General features: G+C 50.3%; 1 protein-coding gene across 1 annotated transcript in view; it reads left to right on the top strand.

Annotated features, from left to right (window-relative positions):
- The window catches only part of MCRS1 (microspherule protein 1), a 119,465-nt gene that overhangs the window by 39,913 nt on the left and 63,073 nt on the right, over positions 1-16,479 (top strand). The window contains 4 exon segments of the mRNA XM_029594682.1: positions 11,831-11,939; positions 12,082-12,220; positions 12,547-12,622; positions 12,760-12,788. Coding sequence (XP_029450542.1) covers positions 11,831-11,939; positions 12,082-12,220; positions 12,547-12,622; positions 12,760-12,788 — 353 coding nt within the window.

Below are 16,479 nucleotides of genomic sequence, written 5' to 3'. Positions count from 1 at the left end.
TTATGTAGCAGTGCCCAAAGTTCTAATTGTTCTCTGACTCCACCTGCTGGTAGGGATACACAACCCACTTTTCTGGACTGATCTGTGGTATTACAGGAACGAAAATTAGCAGGTAAGAACCAATTTTCATGTCTGGTCCCGGACCCAGACACACCAGCATACAACTTGCTCCGGTAAAGGTTTTGGGGGTTTCCTTTTAAGAGAAACAAAATAAATAAATAAAAGAAGCCAGGTGCTTTCCTTTCTGGTTCTGCCACTGCGACTACGCTTGGCAGCAGTGCTCTATAGTGCCTGCGTTTTCGTTTCCCAAACTCTGTTGCTGCTTGCTTCTTCGGCGGTTTTTTTTCGCCGGTCATGCCTCGTGGTGCTCTGCCTGTGGGGAGTCAGCTTAATGGCTCTCCCTCACAGGCCTCTCTTCCCGGTGCCTCCCTGGTGGGGAGGGGACATCGGACGCTAAGAGGGGAACAGCGGCTAAGTCCCGTGGAGCAGGAGAACAGCCAGACAAGCAAGAGACCGCGGCTGCCTTGTTCCCGCTGAGCACGGGAACAGTGGCCATTTTGAGTTCCTTTGCTGCCGCATCTGATAGAGCGGCTGGGGGAGGGGATCTCCCGCCTTCCCCTTCTCCCACTCATTTGAGCCCTCCGGGTTTGTTTTTGATTGGCTTTGATGATCACACCGGACCCCTTTTGGGGGATGTTAGGGGTCAGCCAGCCTTTATCGCGGATTTTGTGCTTTTGATGCACAAATCTTATCTGGCGAGCCAGTCTCAGCAATGTGAGTCATCAGTGCGCAGGCCGACGGATGGTCCTCCACCCCCGAAAGTCCCCAGGTGGCTGGAGCCGCAGGGGGCAGTTAGGCTTAGGAAGGTCTGGGGTCCCGGTGAATCTCCTCGGGGGACTCGGGCTCCGTAGAATGTCCAGAGCCTGATACTTCCGCGCCTCCCCCACCCTTGACTGGGGTAGATCAGGGTGAGGAACCAGAGAAGCCCTTGCCATTGGATGGCTAAGATCCGAGGGTCTTGTGCTTATTTCAGAGGGATGAGCTTGACCTGCTAATTCCACATGTCCTAGCCGAGTTGGGAATTTTGCTACCTCAGGATGTCCCAGGTCAGGACACAGACCCTGTTCTGTCTGGGTTGTGGGGTCTGGCGATGTCATTCCCCTTTCATCCTATGCTCCGTGAGTGGGATACTCCAGAATCTGGCCTGTGAGTGGGATGAGCTATCAACAAGCTCTATCCACTCCTGAGGACTCCTTGTGGAACTCCTGAAGATTCCTAAGGTGGGCGCTTCGGTGTCATCTGTCACCAAGAGTACAGCTATTCCCGTGGCAGGAGCGGTGGCTCTTAAGGATCTTCAGGATAGAAAGCTCTAGGTCCAGCTCAAAAAAATATTCAAGGTATCAGTGCATGGTATTAGGGCCGCTGTCTGCAGCAGTCTTATGCAGTGAGTGAGCCTGAGGTGGGTTCAACACCTCCTCAGTGCGAAAGATCTCTCTCCTCAGGAGTCGGAGCAGGCGGCGTGTTTAGAGGTAGCGGTGGCTTATGGCGCGGATGCCTTATGACCTTCTCCGTACCTCGACCAGTACTATGGTGGCCGCAGTTTCGGCCATGCGGCTTTTGTGGCTACACAACTGGTCTGCCAATGTTTGTTTTGTTTGTTTCATCCAAGTCTCAGCTGGGGGCGCTCCCTTTTAAGGGCAAGTTCCTGTTTGGGGAGGATCTGGAGCAACTGATCAAGTCCTTGGGGGAGAATAGGGTGCATAAGCTCCCTGAGGACAAGTCTAGATTTCCTAGCGTGTAGCAGATGGACTCAGGACCAATGGGTATAGTGTACTCCTGATAGCAGTTGGAGACGGATCAGATTTCAATCTGACTTCAGCCCCTAGTACATATACTCCTGCAGGAAGTGCAGCTCTCCAGTATTTTCCGTCTCCATAGCAGTTAGGGACTATCTGCACGCTCTCACAGCGTTAGAACCAAATGAATGGAGAAAACCCAAATTTTGAAGAAAATCCTACCTCTGAAGACGAGCCCCGCTCTCCTGCGGTGATACCCTCGGGTCCCTCACCCAGTTGAGATTTCCTGAGGTGATTTCTGTGGTCCCTCGGAGGTGAGCCTCGGTCCAGCGGCCGAATCGCAATGAGGACCTAGTGCGACTGAGAGGCAGCGGGTGCACCCTCGAGCATGGCGGTGAAGGTATTTGCCCTCTTCCCCCCGCAGCCGGAGACCGCCCGGAACGAAACTGGGAAGTGCCGAAGACAAGGTAAGGTAGAAATCTTCAGCGTTGACTCCAGTCTCCGAGGTTCGAGGAGTCGCACGGGTCGCCGGCCGGGACCATTGCCACCGGGTTAATCCGCCCTAGCAGGGCCAGGCCCTGGTTAGTTCCAAGGGTCTACCCACGTGGAGACTCTCCGAGGTGGTCGCCATGTTGCCCGCGTGGTCGCCATCGCCATCTTGGCCCTATTCGCCGCTCCGTTCGTCGACCGAGCGCACAAGTCTAGCTAGGTGCACAAATTACATGTGCGCATAAAGTTACATGTACAAGGGCCATGCGCATAAGATATATGCGTGTCGCATGCCTACCGGGCTAAGCGCATAACCACGACTTGGGCGCACAACTGCGCACACAACCCACACGCACATCTTAGATGCGCCGGAGCACATAAGAGTTTACGCGCCGATAGCCATGGCACCACTGGGAACGGAGATAAAGGCTCAAGGCCTCTGCCCAGCATGCCATATCAGAGCCGCACAAAGCAAGGAGGCCAACGCCTTGTGCGCTCAGTGCGAGGAGGCCCTGGGAGATCCAGCCCAGGGCCAGTCCCACCCAGGGCCGAGTAATAGCTCCTCAGTGGGTACCCTGGACCTAGTAAATCCCAGCGGGACACCCCCACAGACGGGGACCCCCAGGGACTCAACACCCCTTAGCTTGGACCCAGCGTCTATATCATGGGTGGAGTTCTTCAAAGGGCTACACACCTTTGTTCACATGCAAACGGAACCTCCGACTGATCAGCCACATCCTCCGCCAGAAGACCTTTATGCATCAGGCCCTTCGAGGCCTAGACAAAGGTTTCCACCATCCAGAAGCCCCACCTATGGGGACACGGAAAACTCTGAAGAGGAAGCAGAGCCCCTAGAAGAGGGGGGAACTCCCCCCGGGGACAGAGCCTCACCGAACCATGAGATGCTTCTTCAACAAGGACGAGCTCCCTGACCTGGTCACCCACAGCCTGAAGGAGCTCGCTACCCCGGGTGCAGGGGTTTTGGGGGAGCCTAAGCCGAATCCCCTGCTAGAGGGCCTCCGACAGACATCCCGCCATTTCCCTCTGTTAGAAGCCGTCCAGCAGCTAATTGACCTGGAATGGAGTGCTCCAGAGTCCACATTCAAAGGGGGACGAGCCATGGCGGCCATGTACCCCCTGGACCCGGCGGCCAAAGACCTTTTGTCATGCCCAAAAGTGGATGCCATGGTCTGCGCGGTCTCGAAGCGCACTGCTATCCCTGTGGAGGGAGGAGCAACGCTCAAAGATGCTCATGACTGGCGTCTGGAATCCATCCTTAAAACAGTCTTTTGACGTAGCCGCTATGTCCCTGCAAATAGCGGCCTGCTGCACCGTAGTGACACATGCCTGCTTATCTCAGACCAGGAGCAACACCCCGGGAGAGGCCAAGGAACCAGCCGTATCATTCCTTGCGGACGCTGCTTCTAATCTGGTGCGCACAGAGGCCAGAGGAGTGTCATCTGCGGTGGTGGCCAGGAGACAACTCTGGCTCCGAAGCTGGTGGGCTGACGCATCTTCCAAAACTCGCCTCACAAGGATGCCCTTCAAAGGATCCCTCCTGTTCGGCAGCGAGCTAGAGAAACTGGCCAACAATTGGGGTGAGTCCCCATTGCCGTGCCTACCGGAGGACAGGATTAAGAGAAACCAGTGACCAGAAGCAATTATCAAGCTCCCTGCCCGGCGAGCAGGAACCAGTCCTTTTGGAACAAGCACAACAAGAAGGGAACCAGCTCGGGTACAGGCCCCAGCTGTACCCCACAATGAGATTCAGCCGACCCGTCCAAGGGAAGAAGCCATAGGGGCAGACTAGCCCTATTCTACTACAGATGGGTCGAGATAACTTCGGACAAGTGGGTCCTAGCCATCATTCGGGAGGGGTACTACCTGGATTTCCGGCGAACCCCTCCAGACAAGTTCGTGGAGTCCTCCTGCCACGACCTCTCCCAGGAGGGCGGCAGTGGAAACTACACTGACCAGACTACTGGCCCTCGAGGCCATAACCCCAGTGCCTCCACAAGAAATAAATACTGGGCATTTATTCCATTTATTTTATCGTCCCCAAGAAAGAGGGGACGTTCAGGCCCATCCTGGACCTCATCTGTCAACTGCCACCTGAGGATTCCCCGCTTCCGAATGGAAACCCTACACTCCGTAATAAGGGCGATACAACCGGGAGAGTTTCTTTCATCCCTGGATCTTTCGGAGGCCTACCTACACATCCCAATTCATCAGGAACACCAGCGTTATCTACGCTTCAAAATCCTGGACCGTCACTACCAGTTCCGGGCACTACCCTTCGGGTTAGCCACAGCTCCCCGGACGTTCACCAAGATCATGGTGGTGGTGGCGGCAACACTGAGGAAGGAAGGAGTCCTCCTACATCCTTACCTAGACGACTGGCTGATCATGGCAAAATCCCCAGAGGAAAGCCACCAAGCAACCAACAGAGTCAAAACTCTACTGGAGAGCCTAGGTTGGGTGGTAAACACAAACAAAAGTTGTCTACAGCCCTCACAGTCTCTAGAATACCTAGGAGTCCGATTCGACACCAAGACAAGGTCAGCCTGACTCCCACAAGGGAGATCAAAATTGTGGGACCGGTTACAAATCCTGCTGAGCGACCCTCGTCCCACAGCATGGGATTACCTGCAAGTCCTCGGTCTGATGGCATCCACACTGGAAGTAGTGCCATGGGCGTGAGCTCACATGAGACCCCTGCAGCGCTCCCTTCTATCACGATGGAATCCACTGTCTCAGAACTATGCCGTACGTCTATCACTCCTGAGCAGAGTCCGGACCCAGCTACGGTGGTGGCTGCAGGTCAGCCACCTGAGCCAGGGAACAAGGCTATCTTCCCCAACCTGGACCCTGCTCACCACAGATGCCAGCCTACGAGGTTGGGGAGCACACTGCAAGGAGTTAACCGCCAAGGGCAGTGGAACGCAGAAGAGTCGGGATGGAACATCAACTGCCTAGAAGCGCAGGCAGTCAGACTAGCCTGTCTACGATTCGCTCACAGACTTCGGACAAAGCGGTCAGAGTAATGTCAGACAACGCCACAACAGTGGTCAACATAAACAGGCAGGGGGAACCAGAAGCTAGCAGGTGTCTCTGGAAATAGACCCCCTAATGGCATGGGCGGAAGTAAACCTCCAGGAGATCTCTGCTATCCATATCGCCGGGAAAGACAACATCGCGGCGGACTACCTCAGCAGGGAAAGTCTAGACCCAGGAGAATGGAAGCTGTCGTCCGCCAGCGTTCCAACTGATAGTGAACTGATGGGGGACACCGGACATGGACCTTCTGGCAAACCGGTCCAACGCCCAAGTACCCAGGTACTTCAGCCGCAGGCGGGAACCTCAGTCCCAGGGGATCGATGCCCTGGTACAGACCTGGCCACAGGGGACCCTATTATACGCCTTCCCGCCATGGCCCCTATTGGGCGCAATCATCACAAGATACAGCTTCACAGGGGCTAGTACTTCTAGTGGTCCCGGACTGGCCAAGAAGACCGTGGTACGCAGACATGAGACGACTACTGGCAGGGAACCCCCCTACCACTACCTCCACACAGAGACTGCTTCACCAAGGACCGATCTTTCCAAGAGGATCCAGCTCAATTCTCTTACGGCCTGGCCATTGAGAGGGCTCGCCTGAGAAAGAGCGGATACTCGGGGGCTGTAATCGACACCCTACTCAGAGCACGCAAGTTCTCCACATCCTTAACGTACATAAGGATTTGGAGAGTATTGAAGTCTGGTGCGAAGGCACACGACATCAAGCCACGTTCAATTAAAGTTCCTCGGTGATCCTGGAATCTTACAGAACGGACTATAACAGGGGCTATCCCTTCTAATTCCATCAAGGTACAGGTTGCCACATGGTCATGCTACGGCTCCAAGAGTGAGAGCGACAGCATAGTCTCTCACCTGGATGTGTCACGTTTCCTGAAAGGAGTCAAAACACGTACGCCCACCACTAAGTGGCCGTGGTACCTCTTTGGAATCTCAACCTGGTCCTAGGATTTCCTAGCAGGAACCTCCTTCAGGCCCCTCCGAGGTCTGTCCCTCCTCCGCCTGTTACGTTAAAGACAGCATTTTGCTGGCTGTTTGTTCAGCCCGCCACATTTCAGAACTACAAAGCACTGTCTTGCCGTGAACTGTTCCTCGGGCTCACCCCGGGATCCATCCAGCTACGCACGGTCCCTTCGTTCCTTCCCAAAGTGGTGTAACACTTCCACCTTAACCAAACCATATCGCTACCATCGCAGATGACTTGAATTCGGAAGAAGCTCTGAGTCTACGCTACCTCAACATCGGCAGACTCCTATCCAGATATCTGGAAATGTCGGAACCCGTACGAGAAACAGACCACCTTTTCATCCTTCATAGCAGGAAGAGACAAGGGGAAGCAGCCTCGCGGGCAACCATAGCCCGCTGGATCAAGGAAGTCATCAAGGCGGCCTACGTAGAAGCAGGCAAGCCACCCGCCTCTCCAGGTCAAGGCCCATTCTACCAGAGCCCAGGCAGTATCCTGGCAGAAACCAGAATGCTGTCGCCCGCCGAGATTTGCAGGGTGGCGACATGGTCCTCCATCCACACCTTTTCCACATTCTACCACCTGGAGTTCCAGGCTCGGGAGGACACTGCATTGCAAGGGCAGTACTAAGTGGGTCACGGGCAGCCTCCCACCCGGTCGGGAGTAGCTTTTATACATCACATTGGTCCTGAGTCCATCTACTTCACGCTAGGAAATGGAGAAATTACTTACTTGATAATTTTGTTTTCCTTAGTGTAGACAGATGGACTCTGCATCCCATCCTTGGCTGCTGTTACACATGGAATTCGAATGATTCAAGGGTAAGCCATGTTTTCATTCACTTAGGACACCCACCCTACCGGGTGTCGACGCTTTCCGGTTGAGTACAGTGGCGGTCTCCAGCTATAGTCAATCAACCAAATCAAGTTAATCAAGTTTAACCAAGTTATGAAGTTATCCAAGTTAATCAAATTAGTCAGTCACACATATATCCACAATGCTTTTCGAGGAGCATACTGAAGAGCTGCACTTCCTGCAGGGGTATATGTACTAGGGGCTGACGTCAGATTGAAATCTGATCCGTCTCCAACTGTTATCAGGAGTACACTATATCCATTGGTCCTGAGTCCATCTGTCTACACTAAGGAAAACAAAATGTTCAGGTAAGAATTTCTCCAGTTTTGTCCAACAATGCAAAGACAGTGGCCTACATTAACCGTCAAGGGGGAACCAAGAGTCATCCTCTAGCCTTAGAAGCAGAGAAACTGATGGTCTGGGCAGATCGACATCTAGCCCTGCTGGCAGCCTCTCACATAACGGGGGTCAACAATGTGCAGGCAGATTTTCTCAGCCATCAGCAACTGGACCCCAGAGAATGGAAGCTGTCCTGGTAAGCAATGACATTCATCTTTTGCTGATGGGGCACTCCTCATTTGGACTTGATGGTGACTTAGAAAAATGCGAAGGCACCGCGCTTTTTCAGCTGCAGAAGGGAGCATGGGGCGGATGGGATAGAAGCCCTAGTATTTTCTTGGCCCAATGACGTTCTGCTCTGAGTTTTCTTCATGTCCTCTGGTGGGCAAGGTTCTGAGGTGAATAGAAGCTCACCCAAGAACTGTTATCTTAGTAGCTCCAGAGTGGCCTCGGAGACCATGGTTCGCAGACGTTGTCAACCTGGCTTTGGATGGCCCACTGCGACTAAGTCATCTTCCAAACCTGCTGCGTCAGGGTCTGGTATTTTTCGACTAGGCGGATTGCTGTTGTCTAGCGGCCTGGCTTATGAGAGGAGGCAGTTGAGACAGAAAGATTATCCTGAGGATGTCATCGCCACTCTCCTATGGACGCGGAAGACCTCTACTTCTCTGAATTATCTCAGGATGTGGAAGGTCTTCGACTCTTATTTATTTAATTTATTTATTTATAATTTTTATATACTGACATTCTTACATTAAAATACAAATCATACCGGTTTACATAAAACAGAAAAAGCAGGAAAAAATATTTCCATAGTCAAATACAGATAACATTTATAATAAAATTGTTAAAAAAGGCATAAGGTAGGAACTTGAAAAAAGGTTACTTAACAGAAAACGTAAAAGAAAAAATATTAAATGAAGCACAAAGAGTTGCACGAAGGGGTGCACAAAGGGGAGAGCCCCTTTGTCGCACCCCTTTGGCGTGCGGCGCCTGATGGTGAGGTGCTTTTCAACAGCCGCTGGAGCTCACAGTGACATCGGGGGAGGGGCGTGGTCACACATCACAGTCACCCATTTCCCTCACCTCCTGATGATAGTTCCGTTTCTTTTTTATTATTTAAGATGGTGTTCACTTCTTGCAGGGGCCCAGGATGGAGGGTGGCCTCCCCGCTAGCTGGCGCCTGATGGTGAGGCGCTTTTCAACCGCCGCCGGAGCTCTTGGTGTAGCGAGCAAGGGGTCCTTCCTCGTCAGGCCTTGGTGGCACAGATTCTTGCTTTTCTGCAGAAAGGCCTCAGGAAGGGGTTATCCTTTAGTTTCCTCTGAGTGCAAGTAGCAGCTTTGGGATGTCTTCAAGACAAGATGGAGGGTGCATCTCTAGCAGCGCACCCTGATGTAGTACGTTTACTTAGAGGGGCAAAGCACTTGAACCATCCGCTCCGTCCCATTTGTCCTTTGTGGATTCTGAATTTGGTGCTTCGGGTGCTATGCAAACCTCCCTTTGAGCCCCTCAAGAAGGCCACCTTAAAGGTTTTAACTCTTGATGGTGTTTTTTTGTGGCTATCTGCTCTGCTAGGTGGGTCTCTGAGATTTAAACCCTCTCCTGTAGGAAACCTTTTCTATGGATTTCTGATTCCGGGGTGTCGCTCAGAACGTTTCCGTCCTTTCTCCCGAAGGTTGTCTCAGCTTTCCACTTAAATCAGTCCGTGGAGACCAAGATGGCCGCATGCATCAAGACCTAAGCGGGAGATCTCCGGCATTTTTGAATTTTATTTCCTAAAATGCCTGCCAAAAGGAAGGGAAAAGTCCGGACTTACCCGCCCGAACAAATCCCATCCACTTCTACCCAGACGGAGATAACCGGCTTTTTGTGTCCAGCAGCGTCGCAACAGAGAACTGAGGAGCCCGATGCACGCGAAGGCGAGGAGGGGCCGTTCGCGTCGGCGGAGGAGGTGTCTCTAAGCCCGGAACAGAGGGCAAAGCCTGTGCAGGGGCTAACGGAAGAGATGAGGAATGGAGGTACGGTCAGTACCTCAGCCAACTCAAACCCAGAAGCTATTTCAGGAATCCCTCAAGGTGAAGTAACCGGAATTTACACCTCAAGTCCGGTGGAAGTACGGAGAGAGAGAATGGAAGGAGTAATAGATCCCAGAGTTGATCTGGGAGGAAATACTCCTGTGGAGACCACCATGAGGAAGGAGCTGATCGCCATTCCAGCGCGGCCTGCACAGGTAACTTTAGATTCCCTCTGGGACTTTATGGCCGGGATGGCCTCTGCTATAAACTCCTTAGATGGGAAAATGGATACTTCAAATGAACAGAGCGCTCAGAAAACTGCTGCTTTACAATTACAAGTGGATGGGTTAAAAGAGAAAGTAACTACCTTGGAAGAGGAAGGGAAACAGTTCTCACAATATAAGATTGCTGCAATAAAAGATAGCCAAATATTATCACGGCGAATGGAATTTATTGAAAATAAATCCAGACATTTGAACTTACGGTTTACTAATTTCCCCAAGGTAGTGGGGGAAATACCCTACACTACCCTTAAGAAGTTTCTTCTGGAAAAGCTGGATTTTGATGAGGCAAATTTACCGTCTATAAATACCTGTTTTTTCCTTCCTGCTTCAACTCGTCCAGGGAATACCCCGAATGCTTCCTTTGGTGGAAACTTGACAGGGTTTCTGGAAGACTCGACGCTGGACGTAATAAGTAGAGGAACACTTCTAGTATCTTTTATATCTGTTAAAGATATAAGTTTTGTTATGAAAAAATATTTTGGGAAATATCCTGTGGTTTTTCATGAAGCAGCAGTTAAGGTTTTTCCTGACTTAGCTCCAGCTACCCAAGCTAGACGTCGGGGTTTTTTAAACCTCAGACAAGAAGCTAGAGGTCTGGGCTATAGTGTGAAGATACTATTTCCTTGTAAATGTTTTCTAATGAAAGGGAGTGAGCGCTTTGTATTTTTCGTAGTTGATCAGTTAAAAGAGTTCATAGAAGCGAGGAAACCGAACATACTTAATTAGTGAAAATGATGCTGCTGTTACGTGCACCAATAATGTATTAATATTACTTTAAGTTTCCTCCTTAAAAGATTACATGTACTCCTACCCCCTTGATAAACTTTATTATCTACTGGGAGTGGGTCTTAACAAAGAAAATTGGTTATATTGATTACATTCTTTCCTTTCACCATTTTGTATAGTTCAATTATCCTGGAAGGAGATAGACTGAAGATTTTTGTTTTTTCCTTCAAAATGGAGATAAGGAGGAAAATTATATATTGTTATTTGGATTAAGTACACACTGTATTTCTAATAAGCAAATATGATTTTTGTTTGTTAAAAATGAATAAATAAAGAATTAAAAAAAAAAAAAATCAGTCCGTGGAGCTTCCGGCCTTCCCGGTTTTCGATCAGGATACTCCTCACACAAGAGAATTGAGGTGTTTAGATGTCAGAAGGGTTCTTTTGAGTTACCTCGGTTACCAGTGCCTTTCAGGTTCCCTATCATCTTTTTGTTCCATGGAGTGGTGCTAAAAAAAAGACATAAAGCGTCTACCATTGCCTGTTGGTTGAAGGAGGCTATCTCTTCCGCATATATTTTCAGCGGGCAGCCTGTTCCGAATGGTTTAAAAGCTCATTCGATCCGGTCGCAAGCTGCTTCCTGGGCAGAGAGCCAGTTGGTTTCGCCGCAAGAAATCTGCAGAGCGGCGACTTGGAAGTCTCTGCATACTGTTGCCAGACATTATCATTTGGACATCCAGGCACCACACGTCAACTGTTTTGGGAGCAGTGTCATTCGAGTGGGACTCTCCAGGTCCCACCCCAGTTAGGGAAGCTTGGGTACATCCCAGCAGTCTGAACTGATCTGGGTATGTACAGGGGAAGGAAAATTGGTTCTTACCTGCTAATTTTTGTTACTGTAGTGCCACGGATCAGTCCAGGTGCCTGCCCATTTGGGGTATGTGTGGCCAGTTTTTGCTTGGAGAAAGTCCGTTCATTGGTTTCTATTCACAGCATTTTCTATTGGATCTACTAGGTGCTGCAGAAGAAGATTACAGATTATTTCTCATATGTACATAGTTTCTTTGGTTTCTTCTTGTCCTTGCTTGATCTGCCCTTGGTTAAAATGGTTATTCTGCTTTGGTAATGTTAATACTGAAGAGACACATTTGCTGGAAGGGAGGCAAAACCCAGCAGTCTGGACTGATCTGTGGTACTACAGGAACAAAGATTAGCAGGTAAGAACCAATTTTCCTTTGAGTTATTCACCTGTTTCTTTTGCATGTTTCTCTTTTTTTTTTGGACAGAATGGCTTGTCAGGCAATGAGACAGCTCCACCCTGAGGCAATTGCAGCCATTCAGAGCAAGGTTCTATACAGCAAGGCAGAGGAGGAGCTTTTGAGCAGCATTGGATCAGTACGTACTGGATAGAACCGCTCACCCTTCCCCCCCCCCCCCCCCCCCCCCCCCCCCTCTCCTGGTGCCTTTCAGCACTGCTCCCCTCCTTTTTTGGCATCTCTTTCAGTGCTGTTTAGTAAGGACAGTTCTTGTTCTGCAGACAAGTCAACCTACACTGGAGACGTTTCAGGAACTGCTGAATACACAGCCACAAGTTTTCTATCCATCCCGCACAGCAAAGTCCCTGCAGATGCACTGGCAACTCATGAAGCAGTACTATCTGCTGGAAGATCAAACAGGTACCATCCATACACCTTCTCCAGCATTAAATACAACCTGCCGAGGGTTCAGACGTGGTTCATGTTTTACACAGACAGAATTTCTGTGCCTTCATTGCAGTTGGGTGCTAAGAAGTTGTTTATAATTTTGTTTGTTCTTGCTGTGTGCCAGCAGCCATATGCTCTAGTTTCTAACCTTGTCTTGACGGCAGGATGTGCTATTTGATCCCTGTGCACACACAACATGGGAGCCATGTATATAAAGAGCCATCTGGCCCCTGTGTGCACAGTAACTTGGGGATAGGTGTGTGCAGAGAGAGCTGTCTGATGTGTCCTTATTCCTGCAGTGCAGCCGCTTCCAAAAGGAGATCAAGTGCTGAACTTCTCTGATGCTGAGGATATGATTGATGACAGTAAACTGAAGTAAGCAGGACCCCAGGTTACTTGATAGCATTTCACTGTCCCTAAAGAAGGATAGGAGAGTGCTCTCTAGGGAGCATGAGATAAGAGACCTGGTCTTTTTTTTCTTTATTCTTATACCTTTCTCCTCTTCTCCTCAGGGACATGCGGGATGAGGCACTAGAACATGGTGAGTCTGCTGACATTTTTTTTCCCCTTATACCACTTTAATGGACAGAATCCCTCAACATCTCACAGATTCCCTCAGGATTGATAAATTACTCCCCAGCTTTTCTCAGACATTAATACGTTTTTTTTCTTTTCCTCCATTGGTAGACTGTATCCATATACCTGACATTTGCATTAAACACATTTCCTTTTCCAGTACAAACCTAGATCAGTCCAGACTCCTGGGTTTTGCATCCCTGCCGGCCGATGGAGACTGAGAAGGTTTTACTGACACTGTACATAACCCAGTGTGCCACCTGCAGTCCCTCGTTCCCTGTACGTACCAGGATCAGTCCAGACTGCTGGGTTATGCCTCCCTTCCAGCAGATGGAGTCACAGAAGCAAACTAAAAGGACACCCCCCTATATAACCTGGTGTGCCAGCTGCAATCCTTCAGTATATCTCTGACTCCAGCAGATGAAAGAGAGACACAATCTGTGGTCCTGATCCTTGCCAAATTATTCCCTATCTGGGGTACCAGGTTTGATTTTGGGGGGGTCTTGCTTTGACTAGATCAATTTCTTAAAAAAAAAAAAAAAATTTAAATAAAGTTTAATAAAAAGAAAAAAAAAATCTTGTCAGTGGCTGCTGAGTGTCCTGCAGGCAGGCATGGCAGGGCAATGCCCCAAGACCAGTTTTTCCCGGAGTTAGTGCTGCAGCCCGGTGAGTTGGAGTATTAATCAGTGCCCCCCCCCCCCCCTTATTCCCAGAGATGATTGCTGTTTTTTTCAGGCAGGGAAGTAAATTTTTTTTTTTTTAACCCCTGCCGGCTGACTGTGGTTTCAGCACTTGCCTGCTGTCTCTCCTAGGCTTTATTCACCCGGCTGCCTTCTTCCTTTTGCGCGCTTGACATGCCGCGTGGTTCCTGCTGTGGGGAGCCGGCGTCTCGGCTCTCGCGCGATGGTCTCTGTTCCCGGTGTATTCCCGGGGGTGAGGGACCTTCGCAGAGACCGCATTCAGAGTAGGGGGGAGTTTTGCCTCGATCGCGTGGCTTGGAGACCAATTTGGCAGCTCGCAGGCAGAGGCTTGCCTCCTCCCCACGTGACTTGGGAGCGGCAGCCATTTTGCCTTCTCCGAGAGCAGATGCAGAGCCAGACTTAGAGGGGGAGGATCTCCCCCCACTATCCCCGCCGGATTTGAGCCCCCAGCGACTGTGATTTTGATGTTTAGAACACTTTCCACTATTTTTCCTGGCACTGAAGTCAGGCTAACCGGTCTGTAGTTCCCCGGATCACCCCTGGAGCCCTTTTTAAATATTGGGGTTACATTTGCTATCCTCCAGTCTTCAGGTACAATGGAAGATTTTAATGATAGGTTACAAATTTTACTAATAGGTCTGAAATTTCATTTTTTAGTTCCTTCAGAACTCTAGGGTGTATACCATCCGGTCCAGGTGATTTACTACTCTTCAGTTTGTCAATCAGGCCTACCACATCTAGGTTCACTGTGATTTGATTCAGTCCATCTGAATCATTACCTGTGAAAACCTTCTCCATTACGGGTACCTCCCCAACATCCTCTTCAGTAAACACCGAAGCAAAGAAATCATTTAATCTTTCCGCGATGGCCTTATCTTCTCTAAGTGCCCCTTTAACCCCTCGATCATCTAACGGTCCAACTGACCGTGATGGTAGTGGTTGCGGCCTGCCTCCGACGAGAGGGTATCTTAGTGCACCCATATCTGGACGACTGGCTCATTTGGGCGAAATCAGCGGAACTTTGCAGGGAGGCAGTTTAGTCTGTCATATGCAGTCTACACTCGCTTGGCAACGACGGTGGCTTACATCAATCGTCAGAGCAGAACCCGGAGTCCTCCGATGGCAACGGAAGCTCAGCTTTTAATCAACTGGGCAGAACAGCACCTGTACAAAATAGAAGCTTCTTACATTGCCGGAGTGGACACGTTCAGGTCGGCTTTAACAGCCGCCACCAGTTGGTTCTGGGAGAGTGGAAACTCTCCAAAGAGGTCTTTCATCTCCTGTGCAACCGCTGGTCCAGACCCGCCATGGACCTGATGGTAACGTACCGCAATGGAGCAGAGGCAGAAGGTGTAGACGCTCTGGTCCTTCCCTGGCCAAAGGACATTCTGTTATACATCTTTCTGCCGTGGCCGTTGGTCGGCAAGGTTCTACCCCTCATCAAGGCTCATTCAGGGGGAGGTGATACTCGTCGTGCCGGAGTGGCCGAGGAGCCCGTGGTTTGCGGATCTCCTGAATCTAGCAGTAGACGGTCCGCTGAGATTTCAGCTGTCTCCGAATCTCCTACAACAAGGCCCCGTTTATTTCAGAGAGGCGGATCTCTTTTGACTAGCGGCATGGCTTTTGAAAGGCAGAGATTAAAAAATAAGGGTTACTCTGAGGCGGTGCTTACCACACTTTTGCAGTCCCGTAAGACTTTTACCTCCATGGCGTACATTAGAGTTTGGGGTGGTTTTTGAGGCCTGGTGCCTGGACCATGTTGTAGAACCGCACAGGGCTACCATTGCGGACGTTTTGGCCTTTATGCAGGCAGGTCTATCTAAAGTATTGGCCTTTAATTCTCTGCGAGTTCAAGTGGCAGCCCTCGGTTGTTTTCGGGGAAAAGTGCAAGGCGTAGCTCTAGCATCCCATCCAGATGTGGCTCGTTTTCTGTGTGGGGTTAAGCATCTGCGTCCTCAGATTCAGAATCCCTGTCCCTTGTGGAAGCTGAACCTGGTCCTTCATGCCCTTTGTCATGCACCTTTCGAGCCATTGAAGCGAGCGACCCTGAAAGATCTGACGTTGAATGTAGTCTTCCTCGTGGCTATCGTTTCGACAAGGCGTGTATTGGAGCTTAGAGGCCTTATCTTGCAGGGAATCCTTCTTAAGGATTTCTGAGGAAGGAATTTTTCTTACGAACGGTTCCCTCCTTTCTCCCGAAAGTGGTGTCCTTTCATTTGAATCAGATGGTGAAGCTCCCTTCTTTTGCGGGGCTGGATCCTTCTACTTCCGAGTCTACAGATTTAAGAAAGTTGGACGTCAAACGGGTGTTGATGTATTACTTGGAAGTCACGAACGTTTCAGTCTCTCGGACCATCTATTTGTCCTGTGGAGTGGTCCCAGGAGGGGTCATAAGGCTTCAAGAGCCACTATTGCGCGCTGGCTCAAAGAAACTATATTGCTTCGGCATACCTAGACCAGGGCCGGCCGATTCCGGTCAGTCTCGGGGCTCATTCTACTCTATCGTAAGTGGCCTAGTGGGCGGAATGTCAGCAGGTGTCACCGCAGATTTGGCGGGCAGCTACGTGGAAATCTCCACACACTTTTGCTAGCATTACAGTCTAAATGTCCGGGCCCCAGAGCCTGGCTCCTTCGGGGCTAGTGTGATCCGAGCATGGGACTCTCAGTCCCACCCTGGTTAGGGAAGCTTTGGTACATCCCAGGAGTCTGGACTGATCTGGGTATGTACAGGGAAAGAAAAATTGGTTCTTACCTGCTAATTTTCGTTCCTGTAGTACCATGGATCAGTCCAGAGTCCCGCCCATGGGAAAATGGAGAGTCCGCTTGGCTGGTTCTTGTTCATATTCTGCAGATTTATTGAATGCGCCCCCTTCACAAGGTAAGAGTATAGGTGTGGTTTTTTTTGTTCATGTTAACCGTTTTCATTCCCTCTGCTCTTCGGAGGGGGGGGGGGAA

Source organism: Rhinatrema bivittatum, chromosome 3 (genome assembly GCF_901001135.1).
Source record: "Rhinatrema bivittatum chromosome 3, aRhiBiv1.1, whole genome shotgun sequence".
Lineage (NCBI taxonomy): Eukaryota > Metazoa > Chordata > Amphibia > Gymnophiona > Rhinatrematidae > Rhinatrema > Rhinatrema bivittatum.
This window is presented reverse-complemented; position numbering and strand designations above follow the sequence as displayed.